Source organism: Camellia sinensis, chromosome 8, assembly GCF_055761805.1.
Source record: "Camellia sinensis isolate YWXY chromosome 8, ASM5576180v1, whole genome shotgun sequence".
Taxonomy (NCBI): Eukaryota; Viridiplantae; Streptophyta; class Magnoliopsida; order Ericales; family Theaceae; genus Camellia; species Camellia sinensis.
The window spans coordinates 149031738-149050595 of NC_138968.1; the positions used below are offsets into that span (position 1 = coordinate 149031738).

Consider the following 18858-nt stretch of genomic DNA (forward strand, 5'->3'; position numbering starts at 1 on the left):
CTCAAATGCATTCATGACCTTCCCCTATCGTACCTAAGTTCCCGAACCGAGACAATCTTGGTGATGACGAATAAGTGGCATTCGGCACGAGTCATGGGTTTCCTAAATTTCCCAAAACAAAATATTCAGGTGGCGACTCTGTAAATCTGGCAAAGAAGTCTATTTTTGGCATTTGATTCAAACATTGATTTTCCAAAAAGAATTGTCAGATTTGAACTCTTTTTGTGTTTTCACTATTTCACATGACACTTGTGAAATCAAATTCAGAATCACAGGTAGAGTCCGAACTATAAAGGCTTATTCAAACTTCCGAAAGAGGGGCGCGAAAAAGTCAAGCTACAGTATGGGAAATGTTAAACAAAACTATAAATGAATTTAATATTTTTTCAGATAATTAATAAGGCTCATATCTTATTCGGTGGTGCTACATGCGCTAATTAGTGTATACATTAGTATACCAATTAATGTTATATCATTATTACTGACTCCACTTATTATACAAATTACAAATATCTAAAACCTCTAAAACTATGTGACATCATCTCTTAGTGCACTAGTTAGTACATTAATTGGCACATATAGTATTATTCTATCTTATTTTATGAAATAATGCTATATGTACCAATTAATGTACATACTAGTATACTAACCGATGATGTGGCATAATTTTATAGATTTTGGATATTTGTAATTTGTATAATAGGTGGGGTCAGTAATAATATTATAATACTAATTGATACATTAGTGTGTACATTAATTGGTGCATGTAACACCACCGTATTTTATGCGAATGAAAATACCCCGGTCTTGGGAGACCAAATTGCATTTATCAAACAGTTCCAAACATTGCGTTGAAACAATAAAAGCTAATTTTTTTTTTTTGGGGGGGCGGAGGGGGGGGAACACTGTGAAAGCTAATAAAACAAAACAATAGACAATAAAATACAAAGAGAGTAGTACATATCAATAGGATGAAGCCATATGCAATGTAGTAGAATATAAATCTAAACAGACATTTGCTTAAACTTCTACACAGAAATCGCAAAACCTTCAAGACCAAAAACAGAAAAAATGAAGGCGAGATATGCCCTAAAAGCGAAAGAAAAATAAATAAATAGCACCACCACCACACACCAAACCTTCAAAGCATCTTATTCTTAGGCTAATAAAGATAAAACAAAACAAAAGTAGAAGCATAATATATATACATATATATAGAAAATCTTGAGCGGATTGTCCTACGTCATGACCTTTCTAACAACTCGAGTAGCATCTGAAGGCGTCGATACTGTGAGTAGAAAAAGATTTCATAAACTTCCCACGAGATATGAACCAACGCAAAAGCATATGATATAAAGAAAAAAGTTCTAGCATAAAAGGACGACGGTGATATGATTACGAATGATATTCCATAGCTCAGGATCATAAAGAGTAGGGACAAGTACAATAACGCACTAAAAATTGTTAACTGGAGGATAAATATAATCGTCGTGATTGAAGCAAGAAAGCATGCTGTGTTCAGCAAATAAAAAGTTGTGAAGAAAGATCCGTATGTAAAACCTGTTTTTCCGTCAAGAGATTTTAATAAAACTTGTTTGGAAGGATCCACTGTGGCGGTGGGGTTGGTGGTGGTGGTGTTGGTGAATATGGTGGCGTTAATATAACTGACGTTATTAGTAGGAATAAGGTTGTTGTTGGTGGTTGTGGACAAGATAGTGGCGTTAATATTGTTTTCGTTGGTGGTAAGCTGATTATTGTTGTCCCCAGTTCCTCCTCTTACTACTCCACCAGGGGGGCTAAGCATAGCTTGAAAAGTAGCCGTTGCAATTAGAACAGCTACAACCAGTATTGCATTCCGCATCTCCATTGTCAATTCTCTTTCTTGATAAAACTTTTGGCGGGCAAGAACTTCAATTCCACTTTGTGGCAACCTAACAAATGTAGCAAAACTACACTCCGCAGGAAGTGATGCACTTTTTGAAGCTCCTGCATGGTCTAAAACTTTCGTAATTTCTGTCTCACCAGGATTAGCAATCGCAATGTCAAGTGCTGTTCGGCCAGCCAAATTCTTTGCGTTTTTGTCCACATTCTTCATCTTAAGTAAAGATTTCACAATCTGCGTAAGAGAAATGTATACAAAATCGTTAATTAATATAAAATTACAATATACAATCGAGAGATCACTACATGACACATTCTTTATAACTAGACATGACATGAAAATAAGTGACTCTAATGTTACGTTTGTGTTTAATGATATAAAAATTAATTATATATATATTTATATATTTATTTTTGTATGTATGTATAATATTGATAGGGTTATAAGTTTCTGCTTCCCGGGTGGATGGGTCGGACCGGTCCAGGCTCTTCAGACTCTGGCTCAGGGTGATGACTCCGTCAAGTGACCTGCATGCAAGCCCAGAGGGGAACGGGGTAGTCCCCCAGTGAACCCTCCAGTGTGAGAATTAGTAGAGTAGGAGAAAAACTGTGTAAAGAGAGATCGAGAGAGAGAGATAGCTTAACCTTATTCTTGTCCTCCTATCCTTGCTTATATTCTTTAGTTATCATTTTTCCTGTCTCTTGTGACGTGCTTTCCTTCGCCGAAAGCCTATGCCGTAGCTTACCTTGTTCAGGGTGATGAAGGCTCTGTTTCGGCGGGGTGCTGTCGTAATAAATGCTGTGATGGGATGCATTAATGGTGATGTGTTGTGATAATAACTCTGCAGATCTTTGTCTGCTGATGTGGCCTGTGTCCCACCTGCCATGTGCCCAAATGCCATTGGCCCTCCATGTCTAGATGGCCTCCAGCTGTCCTGGGCTTTGCCAATCGGGTTATGCCATTGGTCCCAAGCGATGGGTTTGGGGTGGTTTACTGTGGGCCGTATGCCTTGTGGGCCTATCCATGTCAGTAGTCCCCTATTTCCGAGTGCAGCTTTAGACCAACGAAGGGAATAGTAAGAAGGAAGAGAAGTGTGAAACGAGTGGAGAGGCCGACTGGAAGGTGTGCCGACCGCAAGGGTGACTGGGCGGGAGGAACTGACCGTGAGGGTGGCCGGGTAGGAGGGGTCGACCGTGAGGCGTGCCGACCGCGAGGGTGGCCGAGCGGGAGGGGTCGACCGTGAGGCGTGCCGACCGCGAGGGTGGCCGAGCGGGAGGGGTCGACCGTGAGGCGTGCCGACCGCGAGGGTGGCTGAGCGGGAGGGGTCGTCCGTGAGGCGTGCCGACCGCGAGGGTGGCCAAGCGGGAGGGGTCGACCGTGAGGCGTGCCGACCAGGACGGCGCGGGGCTCAAAAATGTGCTGATGTGAAAATGGAAAGGACAGGGTAAGGGGAGGGGACAGTGCATCGTGGCCACATACGTGGCAGTATCGTGGGGGGAAATGAAGCGTTGGAGCAGAAAATGAAACGATAGGTCACGGGGGGTTTTGAAAAGGCGGTTTTGGCGGTTGATTTGAAAGGTTTTGAAACGGACGAAAATTAATGTGGATCCATGGAATACGGGTAAAACCGTAGGTTTTGGGTATAATGCGTTTCACCTACCTTTGTACAAAAACTCAAAATATCCAAGTGTTAACTCCTTCACGGCGTGCGACATATCTGTGTAGTATTCTCTTAACTTCCTTGCGTCTGCGTCAGAAGTGTTTTGTGAGCAAGCCCTAGAAATGGCACAAAAAGAAGTAGTTAATGTGAGGGTGGACCCGTTGGGGGATGATGATGGGGAGGAGTTAGCAGCGCAGTACAGGACGGAGGTGTCGGCCTTGATATTGGCCCCAAAGCCACTAAACCAGGTGGAGTCGGAGCAGTAGCACACTAAGGCGGACAAATCCATACTCACGGTGGCGGATTTGGAGGCGATTAGGGAGCGGTACCAGATTCCGGCGGAGGTAGATTTACGGCTGCCAACACCAGAGGAAAGGCCGTCTATGGTGAAGCCAGGGGAGTTTTCCCTGTACGAGGAGGCGCTGAAAGGGGGGCTGAGGCTGCCATTGCCTCAAGTGGTGGTTGACGTGCTAAACCGCCTGGAGGTAGCGCCGGGGCAGTTGATGCCCAATGCGTGGAAAATTCTGATGGCCTGTGCGAGTGCGTGGCCTAAGGCGAATGGAGGGGGGGCCATGACGATCGACGAGTTCTTCTCATGTTACAAAGCGTCGGGGCAGCAAGAGACTTGGGTCACCTTACAGACGGTGATGGGCAGGGAGTTGGTGGCAGGTCTGCCTACGTCGATCAAGGGGTGGCGGCTACGGTGGTTCTTCGTGTCAATTAATGGGGGGATAGGGGTGCGCACCATCTGGAAGGTGCCAACTCGGTCGATGGAGTCTAGGCTGGGGGCGGTGGCGGAAGAAAGGGTGAAGAGAGTGAGGGAGTGGAAAGAGAGAGAGAAAGCCAGATGGGACGATCTTGTCCAGCCGTCTGCACTGTTTGAGGCGGGGCTGGGACCGCAGCCGAAAGGTGGAGACCTCGGCCGGGCAGAGTTGGAGGAGAGGAGAAGAGCACAGGAGGTAGAGGATCGAGCCGTTATGGCCAAGGCTGCGAAGTTGATAGAGGCGCAGAGGGACCGACCGCCTGAACCGATCTCGCGGGGGAGGATCCGACCGAGCCCCAGGCCGTTGGGGGAAAAAGACTTAAGCAACTTTGAGCCGCGACCGCCGCCTGTAGACCCTGTAAAAGAAAAGGCCAGAGAGGCGGTGGCGGCTCTGAAGAAAAAGAAGGAGAAGAAGAAGAGGGGAGCCCCAGAGGAGGCTGCAGAGGAGTCTGGGGTCAAGAGGGCGAAGGTGGCCCCAACGGATGCGGAGGTCCCTGCGGCAAAAGACGCCCCAGAGGTGGTGGAGATCATCCCAACGGTGGAGGTTGTGGAGATGGCTCCACCAGTACAAGTGGAGGCTGGGGTGGGTGAGGCGGCGCCGAGCGGGAGGGAACAGGTCCAGAGGAGGCCTGACCCCCAGGAAGGAGGGGTTCGTGTGGCTACGGCGATTTATCATGCGCGCGCGGTAGTTGGAAGGTTGGAGGGAGAAGAAGGTCCAGCCAGGGCGGGAGCCGACCGCCTGGTGAAGATTGTGGATGAGGGAGCTCTGCACGCGGCATCTGGGTATAGTGAGGCCGACCTGCTGAGGGGGTTATGCTCCGCCCAAATGGAGGTAACCACCTTGGCGGGGGGCTCTTCTTAGGAAAGCTGGGGCCGCCAAGTTGAAGGCTGAGGAGGCCAGGACCCAGTTGGCCAAATTGAGGAAGGACAGTGCCGACTGGGAGACTGCCTATGCCGATCTGTCAGCAGTCAAGTTGGAACTGGAGGACACACGCCGTAAGGTTGTGTCGCTGGAGTTCCAACTGGCTGGTGAACAGAAAAAGTTGGAAGAGTCTAAGAGGGCCTGCGCCGTGGCAGTCGAGCGGCACGAAGAGGCTATGACCAGCAATGAAGAGCTGGTCAGGCAAAAGGATGAAGCGGACTCCAGAATTGGAGACCTGTTGAAGGAGCTGGGGGAGGAGCGCGCCAGAGCAGAGGAGGACAAGGGGAGGCTTCTGAGGGAATGGGAGATGGAGAAAGCAAAGGTGGCGACGGAGCTGGAGAGTCTGAGGAAGGGGATGGAAGAGGAGAGAGCGACGGCGGCTGCTGAAAGGGGGGCCCTGCAAAGGGAGCTGGACGAGGAGAGGGCGAAGGCGGCGTCTGAAAAGGCGGCCTACCCTGATCTATGCGTCGCGGCAGTGGAGCAATATAAAGGGTCCCCCGAATTCCAGGTGGTGGTGGATGCTGCCGTCGCCAGGAGTCTGGCTGGTCAAGAGCCTGGGGAGGTGGGCCCATCAAGGAAGACGGCTGGGGGTAGGACGGAATCAGAGTTGATTGAAAGCTTCCAGCATTCCGACTTCTATAAGCACGAAATGGCCGAGTTTTGGGACAGCGGTTGGAAAATGTTCAAGCGTAGAGCTGAGGAGCTGTTCCCAAACTTGGACCTGAGTAGTGTGACAATAGGCGAGGATGATGTGGCCCAGACCCCCCTGGACGAAGGCGTTGAAGAAGAGGATCTAGTATCCAGCGAGGAAGAGTAGCCAAGGAGAAGAAGATCTGGACGTGCTCTGTGGTTTGTTTTTTTTTTTTGGTTGTAAACACATTGTAAAGGAATAAATGAAGGTATGGAGAATTTAACTGTAATGAAGTTGTGTACAAAGATTATTTAATTGTAATGGATGAATGTATAGCCAGTTGAATTTTGTGTATTTTGCTTATGCTGCCAGTGTGAGTGAAATGTTGTGATTAAAACTGGTCAAAAAGATTGGGTCAATAAAAAGATCGTGTAATGTGAAAGTTAAACATCATGAATGAAATGTTTATTTTGCGGAGTGCGATTGGAGTTGTATGAAAATTGAAAAGATAATGGAAAAAGTGAAGTAGGAGGCAGGTTGTAAATTGTAACTAACTAGTTGGCAAATAATCTGATCATTAGATGAAATACGTGAGAGTATATGGAGGATTTAACTCGGTTGTATTGTAACTAACGAGTTGGCAAGACGTGATCCTAGAACTGTGAAGAAGCTTCAGAATGTGACTAAGTGTTGAAAATGTGGTGCTGCTGGGCGTTGAAGTGTTCAGTCAGGCTGAGGCTTTTGAAGTGCTCAGTCTGGCAGGGACCTTCGAAGTGCTTGGTCTGGCAGAGGCCTTCGAAGTGCTCGGTCTGGCCGAGGCTTTTGAAGTGCTCGGTCTGGCCGAGGCTTATGAAGTGCTCGGTCTGGCCGAGGCTTTTGAAGTGCTCGGTCTGGCCGAGGCTTTTGAAGTGCTCGGTCTGGCCGAGGCTTTTGAAGTGCTCAGTCTGGCAGGGACCTTCGAAGTGCTTGGTCTGGCAAAGGCCTTCGAAGTGCTCGGTCTGGCCGAGGCTTTTGAAGTGCTCGGTCTGGCCGAGGCTTATGAAGTGCTCGGTCTGGCCGAGGCTTTTGAAGTGCTCGGTCTGGACGAGGCTTTTGAAGTGCTCAGTCCGGCCGAGGCTTTTGAAGGGCTCGGTCTGGCCGAGGCTTTTGAAGTGCTCGGTCTGGCCGAGGCTTTTGAAGTGCTCCGTCCGGCTGAGGCTTTTGAAGGGCTCGGTCTGGCCGAGGCTTTTGAAGTGCTCGGTCTGGCCGAGGCTTTTGAAGTGCTCAGTCTGGCCGAGGCTTTTGAAGTGCTCGGTTTGGCCGAGGCTTTTGAGGTGCTCGGTCTGGCCGAGGCTTTTGAAGTGCTCAGTCCGGCTGAGGCTTTTGAAGGGCTTGGTTTGGCCGAAGCTTTTGAAGTGCTCGGTCTGGCCGAGGCTTTTGAAGTGCTCAGTTTGGCTGAGGCTTTTGAAGGGCTCGGTCTGGCCGAGGCTTTTGAGGTGTTCGGTCTGGCCGAGGCTTTTGAAGTGCTCAGTCCGGCTGAGGCTTTTGAAGGGCTCGGTCTGGCCGAGGCTTTTGAAGTGCTCGGTCTGGCCGAGGCTTTTGAAGTGCTCAGTTTGGCTGAGGCTTTTGAAGGGCTCGGTCTGGCCGAGGCTTTTGAAGTGCTGCAAGTGGAAAAGTTAACGGGGCCACATAGAAACAATTAAATTACGAAAACCGAGGCCATCAGTCGGGATTTACATTATGTATGGAAAGGGGAATACAACAATGTTGACAATACAAAATATGAACTTATTGGTAGTAACGCTTCAAATGTTCTGCATTCCAGGGATGGGGCAGGTCTCGGCCTTCCATGTCTTGAAGTCGGTAAGTGCCTGGTCGTGGTCGGGCTTTCACAACGTAGGGCCCCTCCCATTTGGCTACCAGTTTGCCCTCGGTTGGATTCTTTGTGGCAAGAGTCACTTCTCGCAAGACAAGGTCCCCCACGGAGAACTCTCGTGGTCGAACTCGGCGGTTGTAGTGTGTTCTCATTTTCTGCTGGTACGAAGCCAATCTGATGGCAGCGGTCTCTCTGAGCTCTTCGACGAGGTCCAGGTCTGTTCGGTGGAGTTCGTCGGCTGCGGCCAGATCCGGATGTAAAATCCTGGGAGTGGGAAAACCGACTTCTACCGGAATAACCGCCTCAGCGCCATATGTTAAGCGAAAAGGGGTTTCACCAGTGGGAGTGCGAGCAGTGGTTCGGTAAGCCCAGAGTACATTTGGCAGTTCCTCAGCCCAAAGGCCTTTAGCAGCTTCGAGCTTGGTTTTGATGATTTTCAGGAGGGAACGGTTGGTGACCTCAACTTGGCCGTTTGCTTGGGGGTGACTGGGGGAGGAGAAGCACGGTTGGATCTGGAGATCTGCACAAAATTTTCTGTACTTCGCGTTATCGAATTGTTTGCCATTGTCAGAGATGATGGCTTGAGGGATGCCAAATCGGCAAATGATCGATTGCCAGATAAACCTGGTGGTGTTCTGCTCGGTGATTGTGGCAAGGGGTTCAGCCTCGACCCATTTGGTGAAGTAATCAATAGCAACGATTGCGAACTTGGTCTGACCTCGACCGGTGGGAAGCGGACCGACCAGGTCGATCCCCCACTTGGCAAACGGATAAGGGCTGTAGAGTGTGATCAACTCTGTGGGAGGGGCGTGAGGAATGTTGGCGAAGCGTTGACATTTATCGCATTTGAGCACGAAGTCGGTCGCATCCTGATTGAGAGTGGGCCAAAAGTACCCAGTACGGAGTATCTTCTGGGCAAGGGACCTGCCTCCTGAGTGATTGTCACAAATCCCCTCATGGATCTCCTGCATTACGTAAGTTGCTTGCGCTGGATTGAGGCACCGTAGATATGGCCGGGAGAAGCCGCGTTTGTACAATATATCGTCGATAAGGACGTAATTGGAGGCGCGGGATCGGACTTTGGAAGCCTGCAGCTGGTCATCTGGGAGTGCTCCTGTGGTCAAGAATAGGAGGATGTCGGACACCCAAGGGATAGGTTCATTTTGAATGCACTGTATGGCTTGCAGATCGGGTGAAACGGCCGGGTGGTGTAGATATTCAACGCGGACATCATGGCTGAGGGTGGGATGGTCAGCCGAAGCCAATTGAGCCATCTCATCTGCTTTGGAGTTTTCTGCCCGAGGAATATGCCTGATGTGGAAGGTAGTGAAGAGGCGAGCAAGGGGGAGTGCCAGGTCTCTGTAAGCTCGCATCGTATCGTCCTTGGCGTCAAAGTCCCCCATCATCTGACCGACGACGAGTTGGGAGTCGCTGAAAACTCGGAGGTGGCTGACCCCTATGTCCTTGGCAAGGTGGAGTCCTGCTATTAGTGCCTCGTACTCGGCTTCATTGTTGGTTGCTTCAAACAGGAAACGGAGGGCACATTTGAAGTGGCCGCCCTCAGGAGAGGTGAGGATGAGGCCGGCACCGCTTCCTTCTCTTCGGGACCACCCGTCAACATTGAGAGTCCAAGAATGAGGATCTTCTGGCTCTGTTGGAGCTGATAGGGGCGGAGGTGTGGTGGTTGGGGTTGGCCTGGTGAACTCTATGATGAAGTCAGCTACAGCCTGCCCCTTGATTGCTGTCCGAGGGCGATAAGATATGTCAAACTGGCTGAGTTCTACGGACCACTGCATCAGTCTGCCTGAGAGTTCTGGTTGCTGCATGACTTTCTTCAGGGGCTGGTCGGTGAGGACCACTATGGAGTGGGCTTGGAAGTATGGGCGGAGTCGTCTAGAGGCAACGACCAAGGCCAGAGACAGTTTTTCCAGCAAGGGGTAGTTCTGCTCCGCGCCCTTGAGAGCTCGGCTAATTTAATAGACCGGTCGTTGGACCGAGCCATCTTCTCGAAGGAGAGCTGCACTGACTGCGGTTCCTGATACTGCTAGGTAGAGAAAGAGGGGTTCGCCCGTGATTGCCTGGGAGAGAAGGGGGGGTTGGCCATGCATTGTTTTAACTGTTGGAAGGCCTCCTCGGATTCAGCTGTCCATTCAAAAGTCTGCCGAAGAACTTTGAAGAAGGGCAAGCACTTATCTGTCGCGCGGGATATGAAGCGGTTAAGGGCCGCCACTCGGCCGGTGAGCCTCTGAACTTCTTTGATCGTCCTCGGTGACTGCATCTCGACTAAAGCCTTGATCTTCTCAGGGTTAGCCTCGATGCCGCGCTGACTGACCATAAAGCCCAAAAATTTGCCAGACCCTACGCCGAAGGCGCACTTCTCTGGGTTGAGCTTCATCTGGTATTTGCGCAAGGTGGCGAAGGTCTCACGTAAATCAGTAAGGTGATCGGAGGAGTACTTGCTTTTGACTAGCATGTCGTCGACGTAGACTTCCATATTCCGGCCTATTTGGTGATGGAAAATGGTGTTAACCAGCCGCTGATAAGTGGCCCCAGCATTCTTCAATCCGAACGGCATTACACAGTAGTGGTAGGTACCTCGGTCGGTAATAAATGATGTGTGCTCCTGGTCAGATGTGTGCATCAAGATTTGGTTGTATCCAGAGAAGGCATCCATGAAGCTGAACATTTGATGACCGGCTGTGGCGTCGACCAGCAGATCTATGCGGGGAAGGGGGTAGCTGTCTTTGGGACAAGCTCGGTTCAGGTCAGAGTAGTCGACACAGAGTCGCCACCTGCCATTGTGTTTGCGGACGAGGACCACGTTGGACAGCCATCGAGGATAGTCCACGCTTTTGATGAATTGGGCCTCGAGGAGTTTGTCAACTTCGGCGGCTATAAGGGTGTTGCGCTCCGGATGGAAAATGCGTTGTTTCTGGCGGTGGGGTCGAAAATGGGGTTCGATGCTGAGGCGATGGGTTATGAAGGAGGGGTCGATGCCTGGCATGTCAGAGTGGGTCCAGGCGAAGACATCTCTGTGCTCGGTTAAGAGAGCAGTAAGGTCGGCCTTGGCGGGTAATTGGCTGCCGATCCTGGCGGTTCTGATTGGGTTTGTGGGGTCGATGTTGACTTCAACAAGTTCCTCTACAGGTTCACCTCTGACCAGCTCATCTTCGTCTCGGACGTCAAGCCCTTCGATGATCATGGCCTCTTTTAGCTTGACTTCTTTGAGCGAGGCGACATAACACTCCCTGGCCATGGTTTGTTCGCCTTTGACAGTTCCGACGCCGAGATCGGTGGAAAATTTCATGGCCAGATGATATGTGGAAGTGATGGCTTGGAAGGCATTTAGGGCTGTGCGGCCAAGGATAATGTTGTAAGCGGAGGGGCAGTCGACCACAAGGAAGGTGAGCAGCTTAGTGGTCTGCCGCGGGTGCTCGCCGATGGTGATAGGCAGATCGATGGAGCCGATGGAGGTCACTCGGTCGCCGGTGAAGCCGACCAGAGGGGTTTGGAGAGGGGACAAGCTCTCTTCCCCAATCTTGAGTTGGCGGAAGCAATTGAGGAAGATGATGTCTGAGGAGCTGCCGTTGTCTATGAGGACTCGTCTGACTTTGTAGTTGGAGAGGATGGCGGAAATGACAAGGGGGTCATCATGTGGGTAACGGACTCCTGCACAGTCGGTATCGGTGAAGGTGATAGGTTCGATCCATTGTTTTGACTGTTTGGGAGGTCGGTCCACCGTCGCCACTGCTTTGTCTGAGCCTTGCCTGATTTTTCTGAGTTCTGCCTTCTGAGCCGAGCGGGATGGCCCCCCGCAAGCAAGGCCCCTCGAAATGACTCTGATTTCTCCGACTGGTGGAGAGGGATTGCCCGGAGGCCGAGGCTGTGGTGGGGGGCGATCGTGGCCTTCGTTTGGTGGGGCTTGATTGCGGGGTGGTGTGCGTCGGCGATTGTTCCTGGGATGGTCAGTTCTTTGTCTCTGTGGGGGACGGGGGTCTGTGAATCGGATGAGGCGGCCCTGGCGGATGAAGGTCTCGATCTGGTCTTTGAGGTTAATGCACTCGTCGGTGGTATGGCCATGGTCTTGGTGGAAGCGGCAGTATTTGGACTGATCTTTCCGGGTGGAGGGGTTTCGGGACGGTAGGGGCCTTTTGAGGGGGTAGTCCCGCTGGATCTGATTGAGGACGTGCTCCATGGGGGAGTTGAGAGGGGTGTATCGCTCGAACCGACCGGGCGGTCGGGTTGGAGTCGACCGGTCGGTTCGGGGGGGGCGGTCATTATAGTGGGGTGTTTGGCTATTATACTGGGCGGTTCTGGGCTCGGAGTCTTTCCTCTTTTCTCTGGGAGTCGGATTTTTAGGAGTCGGCTCTTGCCAAGCGGCCAGGGAATCTTCAACATTCATGTATCTCTGGGCTTTGGACAGTAGAGCTGCCATGGTGGTTGGAGGGTTTTTGGAGAGGGAGAAAAGGAAATCAGACGACCGCAGGCCGGCTATAAAGGCGGTGAGGATGACCTTGTCGTCATTCTCCGCTACTTGAAGGGCTTCGGTGTTGAAGCGGGTGACAAAGCTGCGGAGCGACTCCCCCTCGGTCTGACGAATGTTAAGGAGCTGGGTGGCTGGGCGCCTCTGACGCTGGGCTCCAATAAAATGGCTCAGGAAGGAGTCACTGAGGTGTTGAAAGGTGGAGACGGAGTCCGCCGGTAGCTGGCTAAACCACAGCCGAGCTGATCCCTTTAGTGTCACTGGAAAAGCTCGGCACATGATCTCGTCAGGGAAGGCATGGAGGACCATGAGGGTGCGGTAGGTTTCCAGATGGTCGACTGGGTTTGTCGTGCCATCGAAGGAGTCAATGGTAGGCATCTTGAACTTGGCAGGCAATGGTTTGTCGCGGATGGAGGCAACAAAAGGCGAGTTGGTGGTGGCTGAGGGCTTGTGCTGAATGTTTTGCATGACGCCTTGTAATTGGAGTTTCATAGCTCGGATTTCAGCGTCCCAGAGGGGAATGTTGTCGCCATGGTCGGCCAATGGAGGCTGGACACTGCTAGCTTCCCCCTCAGGGGTCAGTGCTGCGACTGGCGGGTGTGGAGGTGGAGGTGGTAGGTTTTCATGTTGGGGAGGAAGGAGCTGCGAACCTTCTGGGTTAGGCGAAGGGGGTTGTGGAGCAGTATGGCCTGGGGTTGTTCCTTGGTTGGGTGGAATGTTTGGAGGTGGAACGGGGGGGTTTCTTTGGAGTAACGCATTGATCAGGGCCTGGTTTTGTTCGGCCATGCGGTTGATGCTGTTGGTGAGTTCGATGATGTATTGTGGTGGGTTGGTTGGGTGGGAAGGATCTGTTTGGTGATCGGCGGCGTTGTGGTGAGAAGCCATGGACCTAGTCGTGACCATACACCTGGACGGGCAAGAGGGGAAGGTGATGGTGAGAAGGGAGGGCTCCGGCGGTAGTGAACACAACTAGCGCACGAATAAACCACTAAGTTCCCACAGACGGCGCCAACTGATAGGGTTATAAGTTTCTGCTTCCCGGGTGGATGGGTCGGACCGGTCCAGGCTCTTCAGACTCTGGCTCAGGGTGATGACTCCGTCAAGTGACCTGCATGCAAGCCCAGAGGGGAACGGGGTAGTCCCCCAGTGAACCCTCCAGTGTGAGAATTAGTAGAGTAGGAGAAAAACTGTGTAGAGAGAGATCGAGAGAGAGAGATAGCTTAACCTTATTCTTGTCCTCCTATCCTTGCTTATATTCTTTAGTTATCATTTTTCCTGTCTCTTGTGATGTGCTTTCCTTCGCCGAAAGCCTGTGCCGTAGCTTACCTTGTTCAGGGTGATGGAGGCTCTGTTCCGGCGGGGGGGTGCTGTCGTAATAAATGCTGTGATGGGATGCATTAATGGTGATGTGTTGTGATAATAACTCTGCAGATCTTTGTCTGCTGATGTGGCCCGTGTCCCACCTGCCATGTGCCCAAATGCCATTGGCCCTCCATGTCTAGATGGCCTCCAGCTGTCCTGGGCTTTGCCAACCGGGTTATGCCATTGGTCCCAAGCGATGGGTTTGGGGTGGTTTACTGTGGGCCGTATGCCTTGTGGGCCTATCCATGTCAAATATCATTCATAATAGTATAACATATTATAATTAAAAACAGAGCACATCCTTTTACTGTTACGTGTACATGGAAAAAAAATGTTATAGTAATTTCATAATCACTACAAGATATTAAAGTTTTAGATATAAAAATTTAGGAATAAAATCACTTTTTAGAGACAAAATATTTTTATCGCCAAAAGTGTTATTATTTTATTTTTAGCGACAAAATTAGACATTTGTAATGAATAACTAATCTTTTGGGACCAAAAGTTTTGCCTAAAAAAATAGATCTTTTTGAGACTAAGCCTCCGTTTGGGAAGTGGGTTGGCTTTTTGACTTTTTGGCTTTTTTGGCTATTTTAGCCTGGGCTAAAAAGCTTGGTTTGGGAAGTGCTTTTTGGCTTTTTGGCTTTTTTGACTTTTTTTGTGAGAGAAGAATGTAATGATTATAGGTTGGATGTGATGTTTTGTTTGTTATGGCTAAAATAGCCTATTTTGTTTTTTGTGGCTAAAATAGCCAAAAAAGCCTGAAAAAGCCCTTGCCATTAGTGATATTTTCAAAATTATCTCTAAAAACTTATTTTTTGACTTTTCGAGACTACCTTTTAAGACTATTCTCGTAACAATTGAAATTAGTTCTTAAAATATTTTTTACAACAAAATTTATATTTTTAAAAATAAAAAAATTTAATTTTTAAAACTCTTATATATTGTAATAATTATTGAAATTTGTCATAGCTGATCCACTTTCCCATAATTATTGAAATTTGTCATAGCTGCTCCACTTTCCCATATCTACAGACCACACATTTTAGTTCTTCCCAAAAACTTATTTTGGAGTTTTGTTCAACTGAATACACGTGCACCACAAGGGTAGGATGTGGCACCCATATAATATATTGATTTTGATTATATAAAGAAATCTTATTTTAAACAAAGTTATATTGAGTAAACTACATGGATGTACATCGATGTGTACTACATATTTACAAATATCCAATATCAATAAAACGTTAATGTTGTGTTTGGTTGGGGGATTTGAGGATGAATTTGGAAAGAGAAAGGGAAAGGGAAAAGGTATGTGAAATTAGGTGAAATGTAAATATATTTTATTCACATTTTACCTAACTTTTCCCTTTTTCTTTCCAAATCCCTCCTCAAATCTCCCAATTAAACACAGCGTAACTAATAAAATAAAAACTATGAAGATAATAAACTAGTGTAGTAAGTTTTAGTTTTGCTGATCAAAAAACATAAAAAAAATTCTGACCAAACATTTTACATGATAAGATTTGTCATAAAAGATATATTTTAGGGACAATTACACTGACATTGTGTCAGTGTAAATTAATTATAAACTAATAAAAAAATTATAATTATAATTATTAATTTTTGTAATATATTACAGTTCTGTAAATATTTTTCCCTTACTCCACTATCACGTTATTTCCCTTAAACTTCATAAGATTTTATTATTGTTTAGTATCTAAATATATTAATTGATCTATCGTGTCTAGTACGGATTTTACACTAATCATGTAACTATAATATAAAATATAATAGTATAGATAGATAGTATAGATGTAAAAATGTAGCGGAAAAATCTATTTATGTATAAAATATTATAAAATATATAGAAAGAGTTCCTACCCATTGTTACCAATAAATATGAAGAAACACCAATAGAGCTAAACACATTATCAACTAAGGCCCCCTTTGATTGTTCGGATCAGATATAAAGGTTTGAGAAGCATATGTAATACTTAAGGATAAGAATGTGATATAATATATATTATAGGGTATGAAATGGATTATATATACTGAAAGGTCACTTATATTATCTTTAGTTAAGATACGATATAGGATGAAATAAGAGAAGAAATTATTTTTTATCTTTGAATGAAATATGAGTTATATCCGACGTTGGAAGATATACAATACCACCACGAGGGATGGTATTTCATATGCCCCCTTTTGTATTATATATTATATCCAGCCCTTATATACGGGAAAGAAACAAGCCTAAATACTATAATGAAAACCAAAGAATAGATAGATAGCAAACCTGAGTTTGTGAAGTGGATACCGCAATATGCAGCAGGGTGTTGCCTTCATCATCTTTCCAGCGTAGCACATCATGATGTTCTCGGATCCTGCAAAGGCATCCCAACAGCACTTCAAAAGCTTCTGGCTTTGAGTTTTTCACAGCAATGTGCAGTGCAGTCTCATCGCGAATTGTTCGGTCCATTATTGATTTCGGACAAGCACATAGAAATTCAGCCAAAAGATCAAAGTCGCCTTTTTCAGCTACGTAGTGCAAAGGGGTGAAGCTTTCCCTTCCTTTGACTCGTATGAGCTCCTTGTCAAAATTTATGAGCCGTCTTATAGTCGAAGTGATCCTATTTAGCAAATCCCGCTCCTCCGGGGTTAGCCCTCCCATATTTTGCAAGTTGCTTAGGCCTTCCCTCCTTTGCAAAGCCAAGCCCAAGGGGCTTAGCCCTTGTGGGTTCAACTTCTTACCAAATGATGGCATTAATCTCATCATTTCTAAAGCGAAATGGGCCTGTCCCTCTGAAGCAGCTATGTGTAAAGGAGTATCAACAAAAGGTATCTCATCTATACTATCCAAAATTTTTGGGTAGCCTTGTATACACCCGTACAGGAGACTGATATCTCCTGCTTTTGCAGCCTCCATCCACCTTTGTGGAACCTGTTCGTTATCCATGACACTTGTGACTAAGAATATAGCACTCAAACGAGGATTGCTTTGTGATTCTAACTTCTAAGACTAAGACACTGGAAATTATACTTAAAGTAGTGCAGTGTAGTGCTGAGAAGGAGGAAAGTGATTACCTTTTATAATTTCGGAAATACAAATCAATGTATGTTGGAAAAAAAATTAATGATAAAAATCAATCCAATTAAAAATATAGGGACAAAAAAAAAAAAATAATAATAATAATAAAAAGGCAAATTATAAAAATTATTGGTGTAATTTGTCCAAACTTTTTTATATAATGTAAATATCTCCCATCTTTCACTAATTCTTTTATCAAATTTGAAAAATAAAATTAATGTTTGGATTGACTTTTTTTATTTTTTACAAAAAAAATATATAAAACGTAGAATGAATGAAAATGAATCTTCAATTTTTTTTGTTGTTGTATTTTTTAACTTTTTTAATAATTTTTTAAATTTTAAACTAAAATGTGATGTTGTCAAAAGGAGCCATTAGTGTTGGGTGATGAAAGAATTACAAGAGCATCTGTATTTAATAATTGGAGGGAGCATTTCACGTGGTACCCAAAGCTACCTAATAATTTTTCCTATTTTTGGCCCATGGTGAAATGGTGAAATGATGCCTAGTGACTGATTATAGATCACAAATTGGCAAAACTAATAAGAGCACAACTTGTCTTGGGAATGCGACGTTAATCACGGATTCTCTTACGATATGATCCGAACAGTACAACCTGCAAATTATTTATATAAAAAAATAAAGTGGATCTGATGACTCTAGGGCAAGGAGTTCTTGTAGGCTAAAATTGGAAAAAAAGTATAGTATCATCGACGAATTGGAGATGAGAGATTACAAGACCTTTGGAGCCGATTGCGATACCCTGAATAAGATTGTTGGCCCTAGCTCTTTGGAGAAGACAGTTCATGCCCTTTGCTGCAATTAGAAAAAGGAATGGGGGAGAGGGAGTCACCTTGCCTAATGGATCTTTCGGATGCCTATGTTTTGAAAGTGCATTTGCAATTTATGATTTGGTCATATTACTTTAAACAAGACTTAATGGAATATTAAAAAAAAAAAAAAGTTAAATGGAACATAACATTTAGAAATATAACTTTTTTAAAAATGGACATTTTTTAAATAATATTTGTCCTTCATTTTTGTTTTGCAAATAAATGTGATAAACTAATTTGACGAATATTGAATCGATTTAATTTTTTTTATTGATAATCTACAATTTATGATTCAAAAAATAAATAATTTAAATTATTAAAATAAAACTCGTAATTGGTCTTAGGATCCAAAGAGTCCAGTCCATTGTGGACAAATAATAAATGCTCACACTTTACAAAGTGCCTCATTGGTTTGATATTTTCTTTGTTTATTATTCTAACAACCTAATTTTTATTATTATTATTATTTTTTTTTAAGAGGAGGTTGATCCCCCATTGCAAAGATCTAGGAACTCCATCAATCAAAACAGACATCAACTCAGGAGGAACTTTCTCCATCCAAGTCCGCTTCTCACATACATCTCTCAACAATCTTGTCCTTGGATTCATCTCAAAAAACCAAAAAAAAATCTTATTCTTAAAGTTATATTATAGGGGTCCAACTATTGTACAACCATACACAATTAATATTCTAATAAAAAATAGAAAAATGGCTCAGACCCCAAGTGGGGGTCATGAATGGAGGCTTCTCATTGGTAAAAAAAAAAAAAACTTTTTTTTTTTTTTTTTTTTTTTTTTTTTTTTTGTGATTTGGACGAATGGGGGGCTGCCACCTCACTGGGGGTCGACCCCAATGGGGGTCTGTAGCAAAGTTGTAAAAAATGGTTTTGTCATCGGAGTCCCTGGTTTTATCGGTGATGTAATGTGACTTGATATTTATTTATTTATTTATTTTGAACTAACACGTGGCATGGAGAAGTTATTTGGTGGTTATGGGACATGGTGGTTATGGGACATGGTTACGTGATGTCTTAGATGTGTTGTAATTGGTGGAGGAGGTAGGGTCTATAATTTTGTATTTGATGATTGAGGAATAATATGGACATTGTAGTTTGTGATTCACAAAAGATATGACCACGTGGCGTCCTTGGCCTAAGAATTAATTTTTCAATGGTATGACCTTTTATATAATGTTATATTAAATTATATATATATATATATATATAAGAAATTAGAATAATCTTTTTTAAGATTTAAAAAATTTATCATAAAATTTGACATAATTATATTGAATTTCCTCCAAAATTTATCAATTTAAATAAAATTTAGCTAATTTCTCAATAATATTTTGTTAGTTACATGAATAGAAAAATGAT

General features: G+C 45.7%; 1 protein-coding gene across 1 annotated transcript; it reads right to left on the reverse strand.

The window, feature by feature from the left end:
* Positions 1-938: 938 nt before the first annotated feature.
* On the reverse strand, positions 939-17612 carry LOC145797200 (ankyrin repeat-containing protein BDA1-like). Its single transcript, XM_082883793.1, has 2 exons — positions 15858-17612; positions 939-2116 (listed from the first exon to the last, which is right to left on the reverse strand). Exons 1-2 carry the CDS (start codon positions 16515-16517, stop codon positions 1244-1246), a joined length of 1533 nt encoding a protein of 510 aa, XP_082739919.1. The 5' UTR covers positions 16518-17612; the 3' UTR covers positions 939-1243.
* Positions 17613-18858: the final 1246 nt, after the last annotated feature.

Excerpts from the sequence above, each read along its gene's own strand:
- LOC145797200 (XM_082883793.1), bottom strand. The coding sequence starts at position 16,517 with ATGGATAACGAACAGGTTCCACAAAGGTGGATGGAGGCTGCAAAAGCA. Across the intron at positions 2,117-15,857 it reads TATCCACTTCACAAACTCAG|ATTGTGAAATCTTTACTTAA; the intron begins GTTTGCTATCTA and ends TCTCTTACGCAG.